The 17,372-nt window shown below is 39.2% G+C and overlaps 1 protein-coding gene across 4 annotated transcripts in view; it reads right to left on the bottom strand.

Annotated features, from left to right (window-relative positions):
* dnmbp (dynamin binding protein) overlaps nucleotides 1-17,372 on the bottom strand; it is a 56,336-nt gene that overhangs the window by 35,318 nt on the left and 3,646 nt on the right. For all 4 annotated transcript variants that reach the window (XM_026276528.1, XM_026276526.1, XM_026276529.1 and 1 more), the window contains exons 2-4: nucleotides 5,401-5,558; nucleotides 5,198-5,320; nucleotides 550-2,739 (exon numbers count right to left, since the gene is read on the bottom strand). In XM_026276528.1, the coding sequence (XP_026132313.1) occupies nucleotides 550-2,739; nucleotides 5,198-5,320; nucleotides 5,401-5,551 (2,464 nt within the window). In that variant the 5' untranslated portion in view covers nucleotides 5,552-5,558. The remainder of the gene's footprint in view (nucleotides 1-549; nucleotides 2,740-5,197; nucleotides 5,321-5,400; nucleotides 5,559-17,372) is intronic.

The raw sequence follows: 17,372 nt of genomic DNA, 5'->3' as shown, positions 1-17,372 counted from the left end.
TGCTTTTAACCCATCCAAAGTGTACACACACAGCAGTGAACACACACACACACCGTGAACACACACCCGGAGCAGTGGGCAGCCATTTATGCTGCAGCGCCGGGGAGCAGTTGGGGGTTCGGTGCCTTGCTCAAGGGCACCTAAGTCATGGTATTGAAGGTGGAGAGAGAACTGTACATGCACTCCCCCCACCTACAATTCCTGCCGGCCCGAGACTCGAACTTACAACCTTTCGATTGTGAGTCAGAGTCTCTAACCATTAGGCCACGACTTCCCTTTTTTTATTATTATTACTACGCACGTGTGTCACTTGTTTGTCCCCAATAATTTCTTCTTCTTGGCATTATCACTTATTATTGTCAAGAAACAGTCATAAACCAATTATTACCTAGAGAAAAACAAATGGGGAAACACTAATTTAGAATGAACAAACGAGTAAATGAACAAATATCAGATAGCAGATCCTGAACGTAATCTGTATTTGTAACAGTTGTGAAAAAACACAATGCATGTACTGATGTGAGGGTAAAGAGAGGAATTAGTGACTACCTTGTAGCTGCTGCTGTTCCAGGGTCAGCGTCTCCATGGTGTAGGTGCAGAATTCCAGATTCTCAAGAGCCTGTTGTCTCGAAGTCTCATCCTGCTCTTCTTCCAGCATGGCCTGCAGCTCCTGGGCTGTGTGTGAGTACATATCAATGTCTCTTTCCACCTCCTCCAATCTCAAGAGTAACCTGTATTGCTCCTGTTCCCTCTCTCTTTCTCTCTCCATTTCTTTCTCCATCTCCAGAGCATCCTCTGCCTCTTCCACTTCTTCAACAAGCTCATTCTGTTCTGGGGAGATATAGAATGGGTTGGAGGTGGGTGGAGGGGGGTCTGGCATCACAGCATTGGTACGTGAAAATGGAGGAGGTGGGCGTGGCGCTGGACGTGCAGGTCTGTAAGGCTGAGGAGAAATGCGTCCATTGGTCTGAGGACGATGCGACTTCGTAGGCGCTGGTGGCCTAAGGACCCGTGGTCTAGGAGGAGGTGGACGTAGTGTTTTCCGCCTCTCCAGAGAGGATGAGGCGGAGCCAGATGGAGAGGAATTGGTGGGCAACAAATGTTCCATCGGGGAGTGGGAGGAGCCACGGATTATGTCACTCTCATTGCTGAAGTCCATAATTGAGAAGTGGCGGGAAATTTTACTGCCACTTCCACCACTAACCTCCTCCCATTGGCTCTGTTCTGTGGCTCCATTGCCACGACCTGGCAAGCTGCGTTCAAACTCTATCAGCTGCTGAGAAAGCTTGGCTTCAAGATCCCCGGCCGGCACAGCCAAAGTCTCCAGTGTCCGAGACGTTGGTAACCCATTTGAACCCTGTTCCTGAGGCCATGGCCAGTGGTTACCGAGGCCACCAGACATTAGGTCTGCATCACCGACACTTGCGTGTCGAGTTAATTTCTTCGGCCTGCTCTTCTCAGCAGAGATTTTACTGTTGAAGGGGTTTCTGCTGTCATGAGATGCATAGTTACCACTGTTTCTTGTCCAGGTGGAATTAGGTGAGATTCTGGTGGGAGGATTTAGACTTTGTTTCCTTGAGATGGGTGCTGGAGGAGGTTCTCGTAAACTGGAGTGAGAACTGGTGCTGTATTTTCTGTTGCTGAGGGCTTGTAGACTCGGCCTAGGGGGCAGCTGCGGTCTACCCAGATTGGGGCTGCCCGTTCTGGTACTTTGGACTGAGCTACTCGCCCTGCGGGGTTGCGCCTGAGGGGGTGGGGGTCTTTCTCGCCTTCTTTCTTCCGGATGAACCTGTGATTGATTTAGATTAGTTTCTCTCCCTTGAGAACTTTGATCGGAGTGCATGTGCACATGGTCATCCTTTCTTACCTCCTCCCGGCGCTCAAAGTAATCCAGGTCCCACACTGTGTGGTCTTCCTGTGTATCACACTCCTGCCCATATTCTGGCACGGTGCAATCTGGCTGAGTTGAGGTATAATCAGGAGTGTAACAATCTTCTTCTCTCTCAGGTTCACTAATTAAAGTCTCGCTTTGTGGGACAACCTGTAGCTGTCTTTCCATCTTGACAAATCGGTGAGGGAAAACTCCTCTTCTGCCATGTATTTGCCCCTCCAACCATCCGTCCTCCAACGTGGTGAGGATACGGATCCTATCACCCACATCAAAGTCCAGCTCACCTGGTTCAAGTGCCCGGAATTCATAAAGCGCAATACCATATACAGCTCCTTCATCCTCCTCCTCTTCTTCTTCCTCTTGCCGTTGTTGAATCTCAATTTCTGGATTTTCCTCATCCTGCTCTTCCTCCTCCCTCCTCTCTTCTTGCTCCATGCCGTTAGCTGGATACTGTTGCAGGGTCTGAGGTTCAGGCTCCTCCAAAGGTGAGCGCAGGGGACAGAGAAGCTCCACAAAGCCCTCAGGAAAAACTCCCGTCCTGCCATCCAGCTCTCCCTGGAACCAGCCGGGCTCTGGCAGGCCTATGATGGTGATGACATCACCCTCGCGAAAGTCCAGCTCCTCATCCAGCTGGGCGTGAAGGCTCATGAGGGCACAGGCCTGGCCCAGCGCATGTGGGGGAAGCTCGGAGGCCTGGGCGGCTGCGCTGCGCTCTGACAGCTGCCTGGATTGCCCGGAAAGCTCCAGCTCTTTAACGCAAGAGATGGGGAAGAGCCCACGTGAGCCCCATGCATTATGCCCTCTCATCCACACAGCATCCACACTGTTTTCAGCAGCAACTACATCACCTACAGCAGGAGAGAGCAGGAGAAAATAAGCAACAGGATAACAAGGATCAAAATATTCTCAACCAATACTGGTAATAAAAAACAAAGTTTGGTGAAACTCTTTTGAATCTTTCAGTAACAACTACTGCAAAACTGTCCTGACTGACTTTCCAGCATATGTTAATGAGACCGTTGCAGCTTATTCAGAAAGCAGCAGCCCTGCTAATGTCTAGGGAAGCAATGCAACACTTCTTGCTGCATTCATAATGAGTTTTTATTGTTTTTTCTATTATAAAAAAACATATAGAAATCCTAAATACATGATACGTTTACTTAGTCTAGCTAGACAGTATCTTGAATATATCTACTTATTCATGTGGTTATTTTATGAAATGGTAGAATCTAGGCCATTTCATTTCAGTTCAGTTGCCTAAATCGAGATAAGTAAATTAATAAACATTTAAAAAGACATAATAGTTAGATAAACAAGATAATTAATTCTTAGCATGAAAATAAGTGTATTTTTCTCGTAGCATGTGCTTATTTTAACTTGTTCATACTTAAAAACAAGTACCTCCGGTGCAGTGATTAAAGGAATACTAGTTCACCCCAAAATGTTTACATTTTTTGTCATCATTTACTCACCCTCATGTCATTTATTACCAGTATGTTTCTTTCTTATGTTGAACACAAGATGCAAAAGATGACCATCTGCATGTGTACACAGACCAACAATTGAACTGTCCCCTTTGACTGACAACCACTGTGCCCTTGGTCACCATCACCCAACAGTCTCAACAGCAGAACTATGCATTTTACTATTCCTACACCCAAATAGTGTAAACAACTTCCTCTACATATGAGAACATCAGGACTTCTGTGAAGCTTAAAATGATCATTAAGAAAATCTTTTCACTTATTTATATAGGATTTAGACGGATTATGTTTTGTATTATGTGTATTAGTTTTATTTGTATTAGATAATACTTATTTGTATAATTAGCATACTTTTCCAAATTGCATCCATGCTAAGGAATCTGCTAAAAGCATTAATTGTAAATGAAAATTAAACTAGCAGGTGAGTAGTTGTGTTGACACATACATTCACAGCCACTGCGAAAGGGAATTTTTATATATATATTTTTATGCGGTCATTGTAAATAGCAGTAGTGCTGTGTGAAGATCACCTCTGACCTCAAGTCAGTTTGCAAGGGGTTAAAGTCACTGGTGTGGTCAGTTTCCCTTAGCAAACACACACGCACACACACACACACACACACACACACATCAACAGGAGCCAGAATGTCCATTAGGGTCACAAGGGCCACATTCCACATAGACGCGCTCCGCCTCCCATTGTGTTCAACTCATAAACTAGAACAGCGTATATGATCCTCACTGACATGATAGGGGAAACGAAATTCATACCGTTGTTTTTTTACATAAAAATATAGTGTGTGCCGGACAAATCAGTTTCCACATTAGATCAGTACTGACTACTACAAACATCTAAAGCAACAGATGCATGTAACCTACAAAAGATCAAATACAAATAAGCATTTTTGAAAGTAAGCAGTGAAAAGAAGAAAAAACATTGCCAAACAGATAGGAATAACAGATAAGTAATACAAAAATATACTTTTTTGTATTGCCTTTTGGGAATATGACTCGTTTGTTCAACACAATATAAACACACAACTAGTGACCTCTAGTGGTGACTTGGGATCAGCGCTTCTGGAAACTCTGATGATATGAATAGACCATATGTAAACCAAAATAGACAATAAACTGGATTCATCATGATAAAACATAATTGATGACCCAGAACTTTCATTTTAATTAACATCTCTACTAAAACTGCAAACATAAACCTCTAAATCCTCTTTTAAAGTGTGTTTTCTGTTTCTGTGGCTACAGTAAAGGTAATCTACGATCTAGGGCTCTACTGTCTACTGTATAAAATGAAATATACCTCTCATATATGACATTACGTCACTCTGAGCAAGCAGGATTTATGCTGATGGAAAGAGAAAAGGGCAGTACAAAGAGATTTAACTCATCACCTATTGAAAATTGACATTATGTATAGATTATACATCTTTATGTTAAAACAACATCTGGTTAAAAAAAAAAAAAACATTCTGTCATAATTCATAAATCACCCTCATGTTCCAAACCTGCATGATTTTCTTTCTTACGTGAAGCACACGTCTTCTGAAAAACATACGATAGCTTTTTGAAATGCAAAGTTTTGCTTCGCAATCTCCAAAGTCTCATTATGGGGATTAAATTATGTCTTTGAATTGTTACATGAATAAAAAAAAAAGTCATACAGGTTTGGAATAGCATGAAAAGTATATTATGCATCAGCATAATTAATAATTTTGTAACATTTTCCTTTTGTTGCAGTATTATTAACCTTTAATGAACCGGGATAAATGTCATGCATGTTTAATAACTAAGAGCATAATGTATGTACCTCTCTTTAGTGGTAAGTTTCCAGCATCCACGGAGTTAAAGTCACTGATGCACACATACAGATTCTCTCCGGTCTTGGTGCTTGGGATTGTAACAGGTTCCACAAAAGTGCTAGGAAACTGGCCTGAAGGCAGAAAGAATGAAAAGATATGAAAACCATTATCACAGACGGATAATGTAACGTGAATCCTCAAATGACTTTACCTGTGACTCCATCTTTAATTCCGAGCAGCCAAAATTCATCAACAACGCTGAGCACTTCAATGACATCTCCAGTGAACAGTGGGAGTTCTTCAGAGACGCTGGGAAGGAACTCAAACACGGCACGCACCACCGATCCAGCCTCCATCTTCATTCATCACCTGAGCATCACAAGCAAAAGTCAGAGGGGTTAAATATGACACCTAGGCCTATACAACAAACACATTTTCATTACAGTTTCATTTGTCAGCTAGATGCCCTTTCCTGTTAAATATCTGTATTTCATGTGTTCTTATAACACATACTGAAGTGATGTGAGGTGAAAACCTGCTGAAATCTGAACAGCTATTTTAGTATCCAGAGAATACTTTGTAATCTATTTATTTTTGTAGTAAAGATTTTTTTCATTTCCAGTCAAATGGGCCTGATTTTTTTTTTTATCTAATCTAACAACATTCTTTTTTTTTTTTAAGTATCAAAAGCAAGAATAGCAGAAGAATCGTAAGTGCATGCGTAACAAGGACACCTTAAAATAAGTGTTACCAAAAATAAAATTAAAATTTTAATTTTAATTTAGCAATGTTTAATTCAATGTCAAATTAAAAAATGACAGTAAAAAATATAATATTTCATAAAAACTTTACTTGTAAATAAATAAATGCTGTTCAAATGTTTGATTCATCAAAGAATCCTACAAAAATATTTAGCAGCACCGCTGTTTGGATCATGTGACGCTAAAGACTATTTTAATGACATCTTTTACAATATTACTGTTTTCTTTTTATTTCTTAACCAGAATCAGAATCAGAATGAGCCTTATTAGCAGGTATGTTAACAGATACGAGGAATTTGTTTTCGTGATTGCCAGCCCTTTTGCTCACTCTGGATAAGTGCTGTTCTTGAATAGAAGGTAGGGTTGTACCGATTATTCGCTCAAAGAAATAAACAAAACATTAAGCTTTGGCCAGAACAAGAGACTACTAATTCAAAAACAACTCCATGTGTATGCGATTAGAACTGATGGCATAAACGTGACACAAGTAATAGTAATAGTTTGGTTTCATAATTCAAAACTCAAATCACAGTGGTACAGAGCAATTCTCTTTGTTAAGGAGACTGGCTAAATAAATGTGTATAACTTAGATGGTGAAGAAAAAGACCGACTGAGTAAACATTCCTTCAACAAGCTCAAAAGTGTTTATACACCCTCTAAAACAGTCATTCACATGAGAGCAATAATGGGGTGGAGGCCTTGAGTTGGAGACTGTGCGGTCCAAAGTTAATAGACAATGATGAGTCATAAAGTGCTGTGTGCATGAGGTATACAAGTTTTTGTGAGTCTGAAACAATTTGAATTCATATGAAAATATTTATGGGAATGCCTGTTTCTGCCAGTATTGTTTTGCAGTCCTCCTCCATGATAAACAACTGGTGATTGCTCTAGCACACTAATGAAGCCGATCCCAACTGAATGGAGGATTAAGTACCACTGTGAGAGTGAATACAAGAGAGAAATAAGAGCTGAAATGCACGTGTTTCAGAAGCTCAAAGAACTCTGTCTGCACTGTGTGTGTGTGTGTGTGTGAGAGAGAGAGAGAGAAAGAGCGAGAGAGAGTGTGTGTGTGTGTGTGTCTCTCTGGGGACCTCTCAAGAGTCGGGGTGAGGGGTAACAGGTGACCCGACTGAAAGGTGACAGGAGTCACAGCAGGACTCGTGATGTTGCCAGGTAAAGACTGTCTGAAAGTGACAGATGACTGGGTTCGAGTCAGTGTGTGATAGAAGAAGTAGAAAGCAAAATACGAAATACTGCAGCCTTAAAGAAACTCAAAATCCAATCCACCTTTGTCCTAATTATTCGATAAGCACCGCCATGATAAATTATAACTTCAACTCAATTAATTAAACTGAATCTTTTAAAATATATATAAATATAAAAATGTGCAAAGGGTTCAGTTGTGCAATAATCTGACTAGAAACACCACAGGCCAGAAATATAAAGCATCTGTCTGTTTTGATGCAGGAAAAAGTGGATACAAAAGCCTAGTGTTAACCCACAGCGCTGCTCTTCCCCTGTGGCAGAGAGAGTATTCATTATGTTTAGAGTCAAAGAAGTGAAATCCACTCATGTACATCTGCAAAGAATTTGGGGGTGAAAAAAAAAAGAGAGAGAGAGAAAAAGCTTTTTAGTCAGGCAGTAACACATACACCCTTTTCTCCTGCACTCTGTCAGGTTCACAGTAATGTGCCAATAGCTATAGCTTTCTATATACACAGTGGGTACGGAAAGCATTCAGACCCCCTTAAATGTTTCACTCTTTGTTATATTGCAGACATTTGCTAAAATCGTTTAAGTTAATTTTTTCCTCATTAATGCACCCCATATTGACAGAAAAAAAATAAATGACATTTTGCACATTTATTAAAAAAGAAAAACTGAAATATCACATGGTCCTAAGTATTCAGACCCTTTGCTCAGTATTTAGTAGAAGCACCCTTTCGATCTAATACAGCCATGACTCTTTTTGGGAAAGATGCTAAGTTTTTCACATCTGGATTTGGGGATCCTCTGCCATTCCCCCTTGCAGATCCTCTCCAGTTCTGTCAGGTTGGATGGTAAATGTTGGTGGACTGCCATTTTCAGGTCTCTCCAGAGCTGCTCAATTGGGTTTAAGTCAGGGCTCTGGCTGGGCCATTCAAGAACAGTCATGGAGTTGTTGTGAAGCCACTCATTCATTATTTTAGCTGTGTGCTTTGGGTCATTGTCTTGTTTTCGTCCAGGATATCCATGTACTTGGTCACATTCATCTTTCCCTCGATTGCAACCAGTCGTCCTGTCCATGCAGCTGAAAAACACCCCCACAGCATGATGTTCCCACCACCATGCTTCACTGATGGGACTGTATTGGACAGGTGATGAGCAGTGCCAGCTCTAGGAAGGGTTCTGGTCATCCCAAACATCTTCATTTAAGGATTATGGAGGCCACTGTGCTCTTAGGAACCTTAAGTGCAGCAGAATTTTTTTGTAACCTTGGCCAGATCGGTGCCTTCCCACAATTTTGTCTCTGAGCTCTTCAGGCAGTTCCTTTGACCTCATGATTCTCATTTGCTCTGACATGCACTGTGAACTGTAAGGTCTTATATAGACGGCTGTGTGGCTTTCCTTATCAAGTCCAATCAGTATAAACAAACACAGCTGGACTCAAATGAAGGTGTAGAACCATCTCAAGGATGATCAGAAGAAATGGACAGCACCTGAGTTAAATATATGAGTGTCACAGCAAAGGGTCTGAATAATTAGGACCATATTTCACTTATTCTTTTTTAATAAATCTGCAAAACTGTCAACAATTCCGAGTTTTTCTGTCAATATGGGGCAAAAATTAAGAAAAAAAGAACTTAAATGATTTTAGCAAATGGCTGCAATATAACAAAGAGTATACTCAAATAAGTATCTTTTTTTTTATATTTACATGTATATATTTATATAACTATAGTTAATATACAAATAATATTTTTCTTAAATATATTCATGCATGTGTATGTATTTATATACACATAATAAATATACACAGCACACACACATATATTATGTAAACAAGAACTTTTATATTGGATGCAATTGATTGTGATTAATAGTTTGACAGCACTAGACCAGTCTAAAATGCAAATAAGTCTGAAACCTTAAAAGCCCTTCAAAATAAAATGCTGCCTATTAAGTGACTGCTGGACTAGGCAGCTGCTTTTGATTTTGGACACAGCCAATGTGTGTCAGTTACAGAAAGAATGCACTGACGTCACTCAAGAATACGAGGAAGTATCAAAGCTTTAAGCCTCACGAGAGAGGGTGAACCTTAAATATATCCTTAACATTACTGAGGTTATTTAAATAACCATTATAATGGTATAATGGTATAATGCATACGTTGTTTCTCCAAAAGATTCAGAGTATTTGTTGCTTTGACAAGTGGAAATAAGTGTAACCAGAAAACTAACTGGGTAAAATTATTTCAAGCATTTTGCATTCTTCCCCATGTTCTGATCTGCTGTTCTGATCAACACTCTGTAACAATGGAAAATTAGAAACTTGTTGACTCAGAAATTGATTCCAGTCATCGGCACACTCTCTGCATGCCACTTCAATAAGCAGGCTAAATAAGCTGCTGCCAATGAAGGAAGAACCAACATGAACATGTTTAGACATGAGGGCAAACCCACAGAAACTCTGGCTGTGTTTGTATGAGTGGACGAGTAACAGTATGACTCTTTACTTTATTTTTGAGGGGGTGGGGGGGTGGAGATCCCGGGGCAAGATTCCAATGAGAGCTGGATATTTCCAGCTGACGAGTCAGTTCATGTGAGTCATCATGTATGAACCTCAGACAGAGAACTGGCATGTCCTTACAGTCCACCTGCAGCTACACATTTAACAATCCTCCAGGATCATTGTGAAATTTTATGACAACTATTTAACATCCAATACGCAAAAATAATCATGGCTTGAATTTCCAGTTTAATCAAAACATTTATTAGTAAACTATTTTACTATACATTTTAATATTAATTAAATATATAATAAAATAATGTAATAAAAAAAATTATGTATGTAATAAAAAAAAATTATGTATATATATATATATATATATGTAAAATTTACATTTTTATAAAATTGTGTATTTGTATACATGTGTTTATGTATTTGTATTTATGCATTAGTTGCAGTATATTATGAAAGAAAAAAAATGCTGTTAAGGCTTTCTGAATCCAGCAGCATTGTGTTGTTTCTTGATTTCTCCCAGTTTGTCAAACACAGTTCCTCTTAGACAGATGATTACGTACAGATGAGTGGAGAAATGTAGTAATAGAAGCAGTGGTTGCCTTTTTTTCAACACATTTGGCAAATGTGACATGTTATTCCTTGCTCAACACTTTCATAACTAACAGGGCAATCCAGAATGCTAAGAAAAGCTATCCTAAGAAACTAACTTCTACATTCTACATTCTATGTGGTGTTAACTAGTGATAATCCAGCTAGGTTGAAGCAGAACTTCATACTCTAGTCACCCCACCCATTTTTAGGAATTAGTGCAGAAACAGGACATGATCAAGTGTATCTGAAGCTTAAATTGCAAATAATGCATACAGTAAAATCACCAATATGCTTACAGACCATTTAATGAAGATGAGAACATCTCTACCTTGTATGTGACATTTATAATTTCAGGCTAAATATGATTTTTTTTTATTTTTTATTTGTGTTCAGAAGTCAAGACTGAAGGACACTCATGTGCCACTGTCACACAGAGCATTCAATAATACAGAAACAAGCAGACATATGGTCCTGCTGCGATGTGAGTAGGTCACTAAACCAGATTAGTACTCTAGTAAAGATCACTCATTGTCCAGGCAGGAGGGGTAAGGAAGGTATCTGCAGGCACACACCTCAAACCCAAACAAAATAAAGGCTTGCACTGGATTACGGTAGAACAACAAGTCTGTTCAGTGTTTACCAAAATTTTAATGGACCCTCAACTTTAATAATTTCTCATACATTCATTTGTTATTCAACAATTCCAAAACAAATCTGGTCAACAGAATTCAGCTGAATCCAATAATGCTTACTCAATCATTGCATGTTTATTATGGCTACATGCAATCTGTACTAAAACACAACTAATATTTGAGCAGTTAGTCAGACAAAAATCTTCTCTTATGAGACTCACCCTTTTTCTGCCTTGACCAGATTAGATATATCAGGCCTGATTTATCACACACACACACAAAATACAATACTATTTTGTCATATAAATGAATTAAAATATTACAAATTTAAATGGTATTAAAAGCTACAAGTGAATTTAGGGAACACAAAATTAAAATATACAGTATAAAAATGTTATGTTTGCAAAGTTAATCTAAATGTAAAAATGGAAAATGAACATGGACAATAAAAAACAAAATACTGACTGATACGATACAACAAACAAACAAACAAACAAACAAAACTCTACTTTCCTACTGCAATCCATTCAGTCCATCTCCCCAATAAAAGCTCATTCTAATTCTAAAACCGTGAATAATAAGAAACCATGCCCTGCTGAATCAATGCTGAAATTGTTTTAATGACACAATCAAATGCCAATGCTAAGAAAAGTTCATTTGAATTTTTAAGGTCATCGAAAACATGAAACAGAAATGATGAGTAAATCTCAGGCTAATAAATAAAGATGAATGAACAAAGCAAACTAGTGAAAGATAGAGAGGGTCTCTTTATTTGTGTGTGAATGAGACACTTGGCACAGGAGTGACAGTGGTGGTATAACGACAGACAGCTTTGTAAACACTCACTCTGCAGTCTTTCAAAGGGGTCACACACTCTCTCACTCACACACGCAAACAGCTGGCATTAAGACAAAGAAGCAACTGTGCATCAGACGAAAGATTCAGTATTGAGGATTAATGTGACGTAACATTGCTGTTGTTTATCTCTGTCTGTGCAGGTCACGTGCCGCCCTCACACTAGATCACAACTACTAATACAATGGATTTCTCTTTGCTGCCTGCTCATCTCTAAATCAGCTGACTTCGGTATAAATTGTTGGCAGAAAACCTCTTTTTCCATGATAAGGTTTTTCTCCCATCCATCTGTGACTAGAGATCGACCGATATGGGTTTTTCTATAGCCAATGCCGATGTTTAGAGGTCAGGGTCAGCCGATGGGCGATATCAGGGGTGTGCACGGATAGTCGAACATTCGAATATTCGTTCTGCTCAAATTATTCGATAAATAAAAATGATATTCAAATTTCGCAAAAAAAAAAAAAAAAAAGTTCACAATAAAACCTAATTTGGTCACTTTCTGTGATCCTCCAAGGCATATTTGAAGATGTATGCAAGCAAAAAATAATGAATGAATGAATAAGGGGCCGTTCACATATCGCGCCTAAAAACGCGTGGAAACCGCTAGGCGCGCCGCTTTCTCCTTCTTTCCAGAGTGCTCTGGCAGACGCACTCCTGAAGCGTCTGCCATTGAGAAACAACGATACGCTCTCTACCATTAAGACGTGGAAATTTCAGCAAAGGATAAATGGATTTGCAGCACAAAAAAAATCGCTTTCAGTAGCTCTGCTACAAAATTTATTTCAAAATGGCAATCCATATACAGCTATGATCAGCTGTTCCTTCATCTTGGCTGAGCTTTCAACGTTGTTACGGGAAAGGATGAAGCTGATTGGTTAGTTCTTGTGACATGACCCGCGGTGCACTTGCGGCATTCTGAAAAGTTGAGATGTTTTGAACTCGATGCGGTGCGGACGGGCCTGGAAAAAAACGCATCGCGATCGCGTCGCTTCCATTATGAGCACGCATACCGCGCTCCTACATTGGAAATAACGAAGGCAAAAGGGCAAAAGAGAGGGCAAAAAAAACTGCGGTCTTCTACAGTACTTCAAATATGCCGTGGAGAGTCACAGAAAGTGACCGAATTCAAGAACATTTTTGCGGCATCCCTCAAGCAACGAATAAACACCGCTAACTTGGAGAATGCAGTGAAAACTCCTCTTCTCGCGTCTGCCTTAGACCCTCGGCACATACATCTCAGGTTACTCGATGAAAAAATGAGAGAAGTAAGAAAAAAAAACTTTTTTGAACATTATCAGAACATTTTCCTTGATGCAAGTGGTGCGGATGCAGCCGCCGCCACCAAAGATGAAGCGTATGCAATGCCCGCTCATCTGAAAAGGCTGAGCCAGTTCTTCAGCGATGATTACAGAGAGTCCAGCCGAGATGAGTGGGAACAGTTCTTGCTGGAGCCATGTATTCCACCAGATGAGGATCCCCGGAGGATCTCCGCGGCCGGCCTTATTGTTAAGACTAAGGAACCGACTTTCCCCCTATCATGTTTACATGCCCGTGTTTCTTAACAAGAACATGTAAAACAATAGGAAAAAAAAGCAAAAAAGATTTGCTGGCAGTTTAAAAGTTTCAAAGTTAAGTGTAGGCTACGTTCTACAATAGCCTAATTGCTGCAGGCTGCTTTACGTTTTTTCTTCGTTCACTTTTTATTCTTTTACTTTTTTGCTTTTAATCTGTACTTTTGTTTGTTTGCACGCATTGTTAAAGTTTTTCAGCTACAAAACACGACGTGTAATGTTTAAGCTTATTGTGCGTAAGCTTGCTCAAAAATGATGGAAACAATAAATGTTGCTGAAAAATAATGTCTGTCTCATTAAACTTAATTTAAATAAACGAATATTAGTTTTTTGTGAGCTCTAATATTCGAATGTGATATTTGCGGGAAACACCCATCCCTAGCCGATATGTGCTGCAGATTTTTAAGAGCCGATGTCTTGAAGTTTTCCCCTTCATTTGCATGCTAAAATGTCACACTAATGATAAGTGGATGCACAACATTTCTAAACTTATCATCATTTATTGAGCACTGACTTGAACCATCTCTCCAATCTTAATTTTTGTACTGCACGGTATTAAAATAAAAAATTATATAAATATATATTATTATTAATTGATTGTTAATTTAAACAATGGTCGATCATGGATATTATCGAATATTGACATACCTAAATGCAAATGAGTTGGGTGGAAACCTGGCTATTGTGTGCATCAAACCATGCTTCCGAACAAATGTCATTCACCGTTCTGGGCAGCTCCAGGACAGCTGTCTCTCCGAGCACGGTGCTGTCTGTGAGCAGGGCGGAGTAACATACTGTAGTCCTCAATCACGCTGCAGTGTTTGTGAGAGCTGCCAACTTCTCCACCCCATTTACAGAGTGAAATTCTTTTATCTCCCAGGACTGTTGTTGAATCTTCCAAAGGTCCTTCACATGCACTTTCCGCCGCACCATAACACAGGGCTGTTAAATCGGCGTTACTAAACACGGATATCAGCCGATGACGATATATTAAAAAAATGACAAATATCGGCCAGATATATCGGTCGACCTCTACCTGTGACCCCAGCAAGACATCAGAGTTAAATCTCACTGTTTCAAAATCCTGCTCCACAAAACTGTATATTAATAATGACATGATGTTTCAAATTGTACTGTTATGCTAAGGTTTTTAGGGTAATGTGGAGGTTTTTAGGATAATGTGGAGAGTTGAAGCTGAAAAGTGTTTAAAGACATCAGTGGAAACAAATTAAATACGCCATAATTTTTGCTCATACAGGTTTCTTTGTGGTGCTGGAAACCTGTTGCATGAAATATAGTAAGGGTACAGTTTAAAACACCAGCTAAAGCCCACTCACATATCGGTCTCTGTCCTGGTGTACAGGAATAAACATTTTAAGTGTACATAAATATCCTACATATCCCTTTCCAAACTCGGATAAAGCATGGACGTCTCTGTCCTTTTCGCTTTCTGTATGATTCACTGTCATGAATAGAAGTGATCCAACCCTGGATGGAGTCTAAATAAAACATCCTTTTTTTTTATATATACACGTCAACCGTCTTCCTCATCCCTCTCCTGATCCAAGACACTCCCTTAAAAACTCTAACCATCCCTTTCCTCTTTTTCCGGTTCTCCTGCAGTGTTCCCTCTCTGGAACTGCTTTTATTTATTAAACAGGTCCGATTTCATGCAAACAATAGGGGGGAGTTATATGGGGAGGTGGGTCGTGCCCTGCCCTTTTCTGCTATTGCAACACACATTCAGGGCTGGAAGCTTCCATATTGTGGCACAGGTCTGCTGCTTTTTATATTACTGTTGGGTGTTTACAGCACTGGCATTGTGTGTGCCCACAGTCAGGCACGTGTGTGTTGCATGCATTTAAATGCATTCATTTCAAAACAGCCCTAAATGAGGATCATTCTAGATTAACTCAAACTGTCTCCGCATGGGAGAAAATGCAATAGATTTTGAAAGGATCAGGGTTGTGGGAAGTAATCTTATAACAACAAGAAGCAATAAGGCTAATACAACTCCGATGAAAGAGGAAATCTATTAACGGATGTGGGCTGTGTGCGAAACTAACTGTCAGTCACTTAATAGAAAGGGTTTTTGGTATAACAGTACCTACTAAAAGTCGCTTACAAGGCTTTTGAGACACTAAAACATCAATTCAATTCAACATCAATTTGTTAAGCTTGACACAAGCTCATATTCACATAATTATGAGACACAATGTAAGAAAACAGACTCTTTCAAGGCGAAGACTTGATCAAATCCTCCGTTAGTTCTACAATGATTCTATTCTCTAAATTAAAGAAGTAGCCCAAAAAATGACATCATTCAAGACTGCTCTTTTCCATGCAATCGCAATGAACACGAATAAAGCTTTTAAGCATAAAAAAAGCACCATGAAAATAATAATATCATAAAACTGGTCCATAAGACACCTGTACTGTATATTCTTGTGACGTCATACAAAAGCTGAACAGACATAATTTAAGTTTTAATTCAGGACGCTTTGACATAATCGAAGTAGCACTATTTTTAGGAAATGGGTGATATAGTTTACAAAACTATATGAATCATTTGTTTTGAATCTGATTTGGTTCTCCTCGAGTTGAACACAATGACTAAGCGACTTTTTCACAGTGGTAATAGCCCACTAAGGAGAAGATTATGACTTCAACTTCAGTCTTCTACTCAAGAACGTAACTTAAATGACAAAGCTTCTGCTTTACTTCTAAGTAATTTAAGACAGCAGAGCTAAAGCTTTCTCTATCTATAAACGCTCTCACTCGTACTTTACTTCTCAGAGCACCCACACTTCCTCATTCCATTGCTTTCTCTGGGTGCAATGTTTCTAGGCTGGCTTCTCAAAAAAGAGGATGGGAGGTGTATCTTTGGCAGGTCCGAATGGAATTTTATGGGGAAATCCAAGGTTCACAAGAGACCGTGCATGGGGAACTTTCCCTGTACAAACACTGTCTTGAGAAGCACAACCCAGATGGACACAGTTACTGTGGAGACCAAGAGGTTCACTCACAAGCCTGTGTGAGATAGGACTTTCTGAAATGTCACATTCTCCCAGACACACTTCCCCCAAAAACACAACCTTAAGGGGCTATTCTGTATTTACAGGCTATGTAGAAAACAATCTTCTAAAGAATGAGGCTATCATATCTAATGAGGTTACTGGACTACGGCCTACCGCTGAGGCTTGAAGAAGCTCAAATGATTTGCAAAGAGGAATGTTTCTCCACAAAACATTCAAGAAAAACAAAGACAACACTATCAAATAATTATCTATGAGAATGTGAAACACCTCAAAATACCGCAAGGAAGCCCCTTTTAGAACAGCGATGGTTCCTGTTACCGTTTATGAGGTTCTGAGCAATTTGCATTAGTGAAATAAGGATCTGAAACTAGTATTACTTTACATGGTGACTAGGCCATCGTCTGACATAAATAAAAAAATACTCAGAAGTATAAAAGATGTTTAGTTGGCCAGAGGTGTGTGAACCTTGGATAAACAGTGAACAGCTTTAGAGTGTGTTTCCCAAAAAGCAAGTATGATCACAAGTTCCTTCATTACCAACAGAGTTCAATGGAACTAATGACCATAGTTAGCTTACGATGATTTTGGGAAATGCACCCCAGTTTGATTTACAAGTTTTCAATTCAATAATGCTTTATGCAAACAGAGAACAATTGTATTTCCTGATTAATTAAGATTAATTTTAATTCACAGGTTTCTGATCTCATTCAAAATCAATCTAATTATATATAATGCAGATGCAAAATTTATTTTTTACAAACATTATAATAAACACTGTAAACATAGTTAGGCCATTTTAGATCCCCTTACTCCACAACAATCCTTTCAATTAACAGTATATAGAAAAGAACAAGAATTAAAAATATAAGAAGCTATAGCAATATTAACAACAAGCCAAAACAAATTGATTTAGGCTAAAACAAAACTGAAACCAACGTTGGGTCTCTCATTCGACACAAGATCAAATGTGTTCCGTATTTGCAATATATCTGAAAGCCAAATTATTATT

Source organism: Carassius auratus, chromosome 12 (assembly GCF_003368295.1).
Source record: "Carassius auratus strain Wakin chromosome 12, ASM336829v1, whole genome shotgun sequence".
In the NCBI taxonomy this organism is placed as follows: domain Eukaryota; kingdom Metazoa; phylum Chordata; class Actinopteri; order Cypriniformes; family Cyprinidae; genus Carassius; species Carassius auratus.
This window is presented reverse-complemented; position numbering and strand designations above follow the sequence as displayed.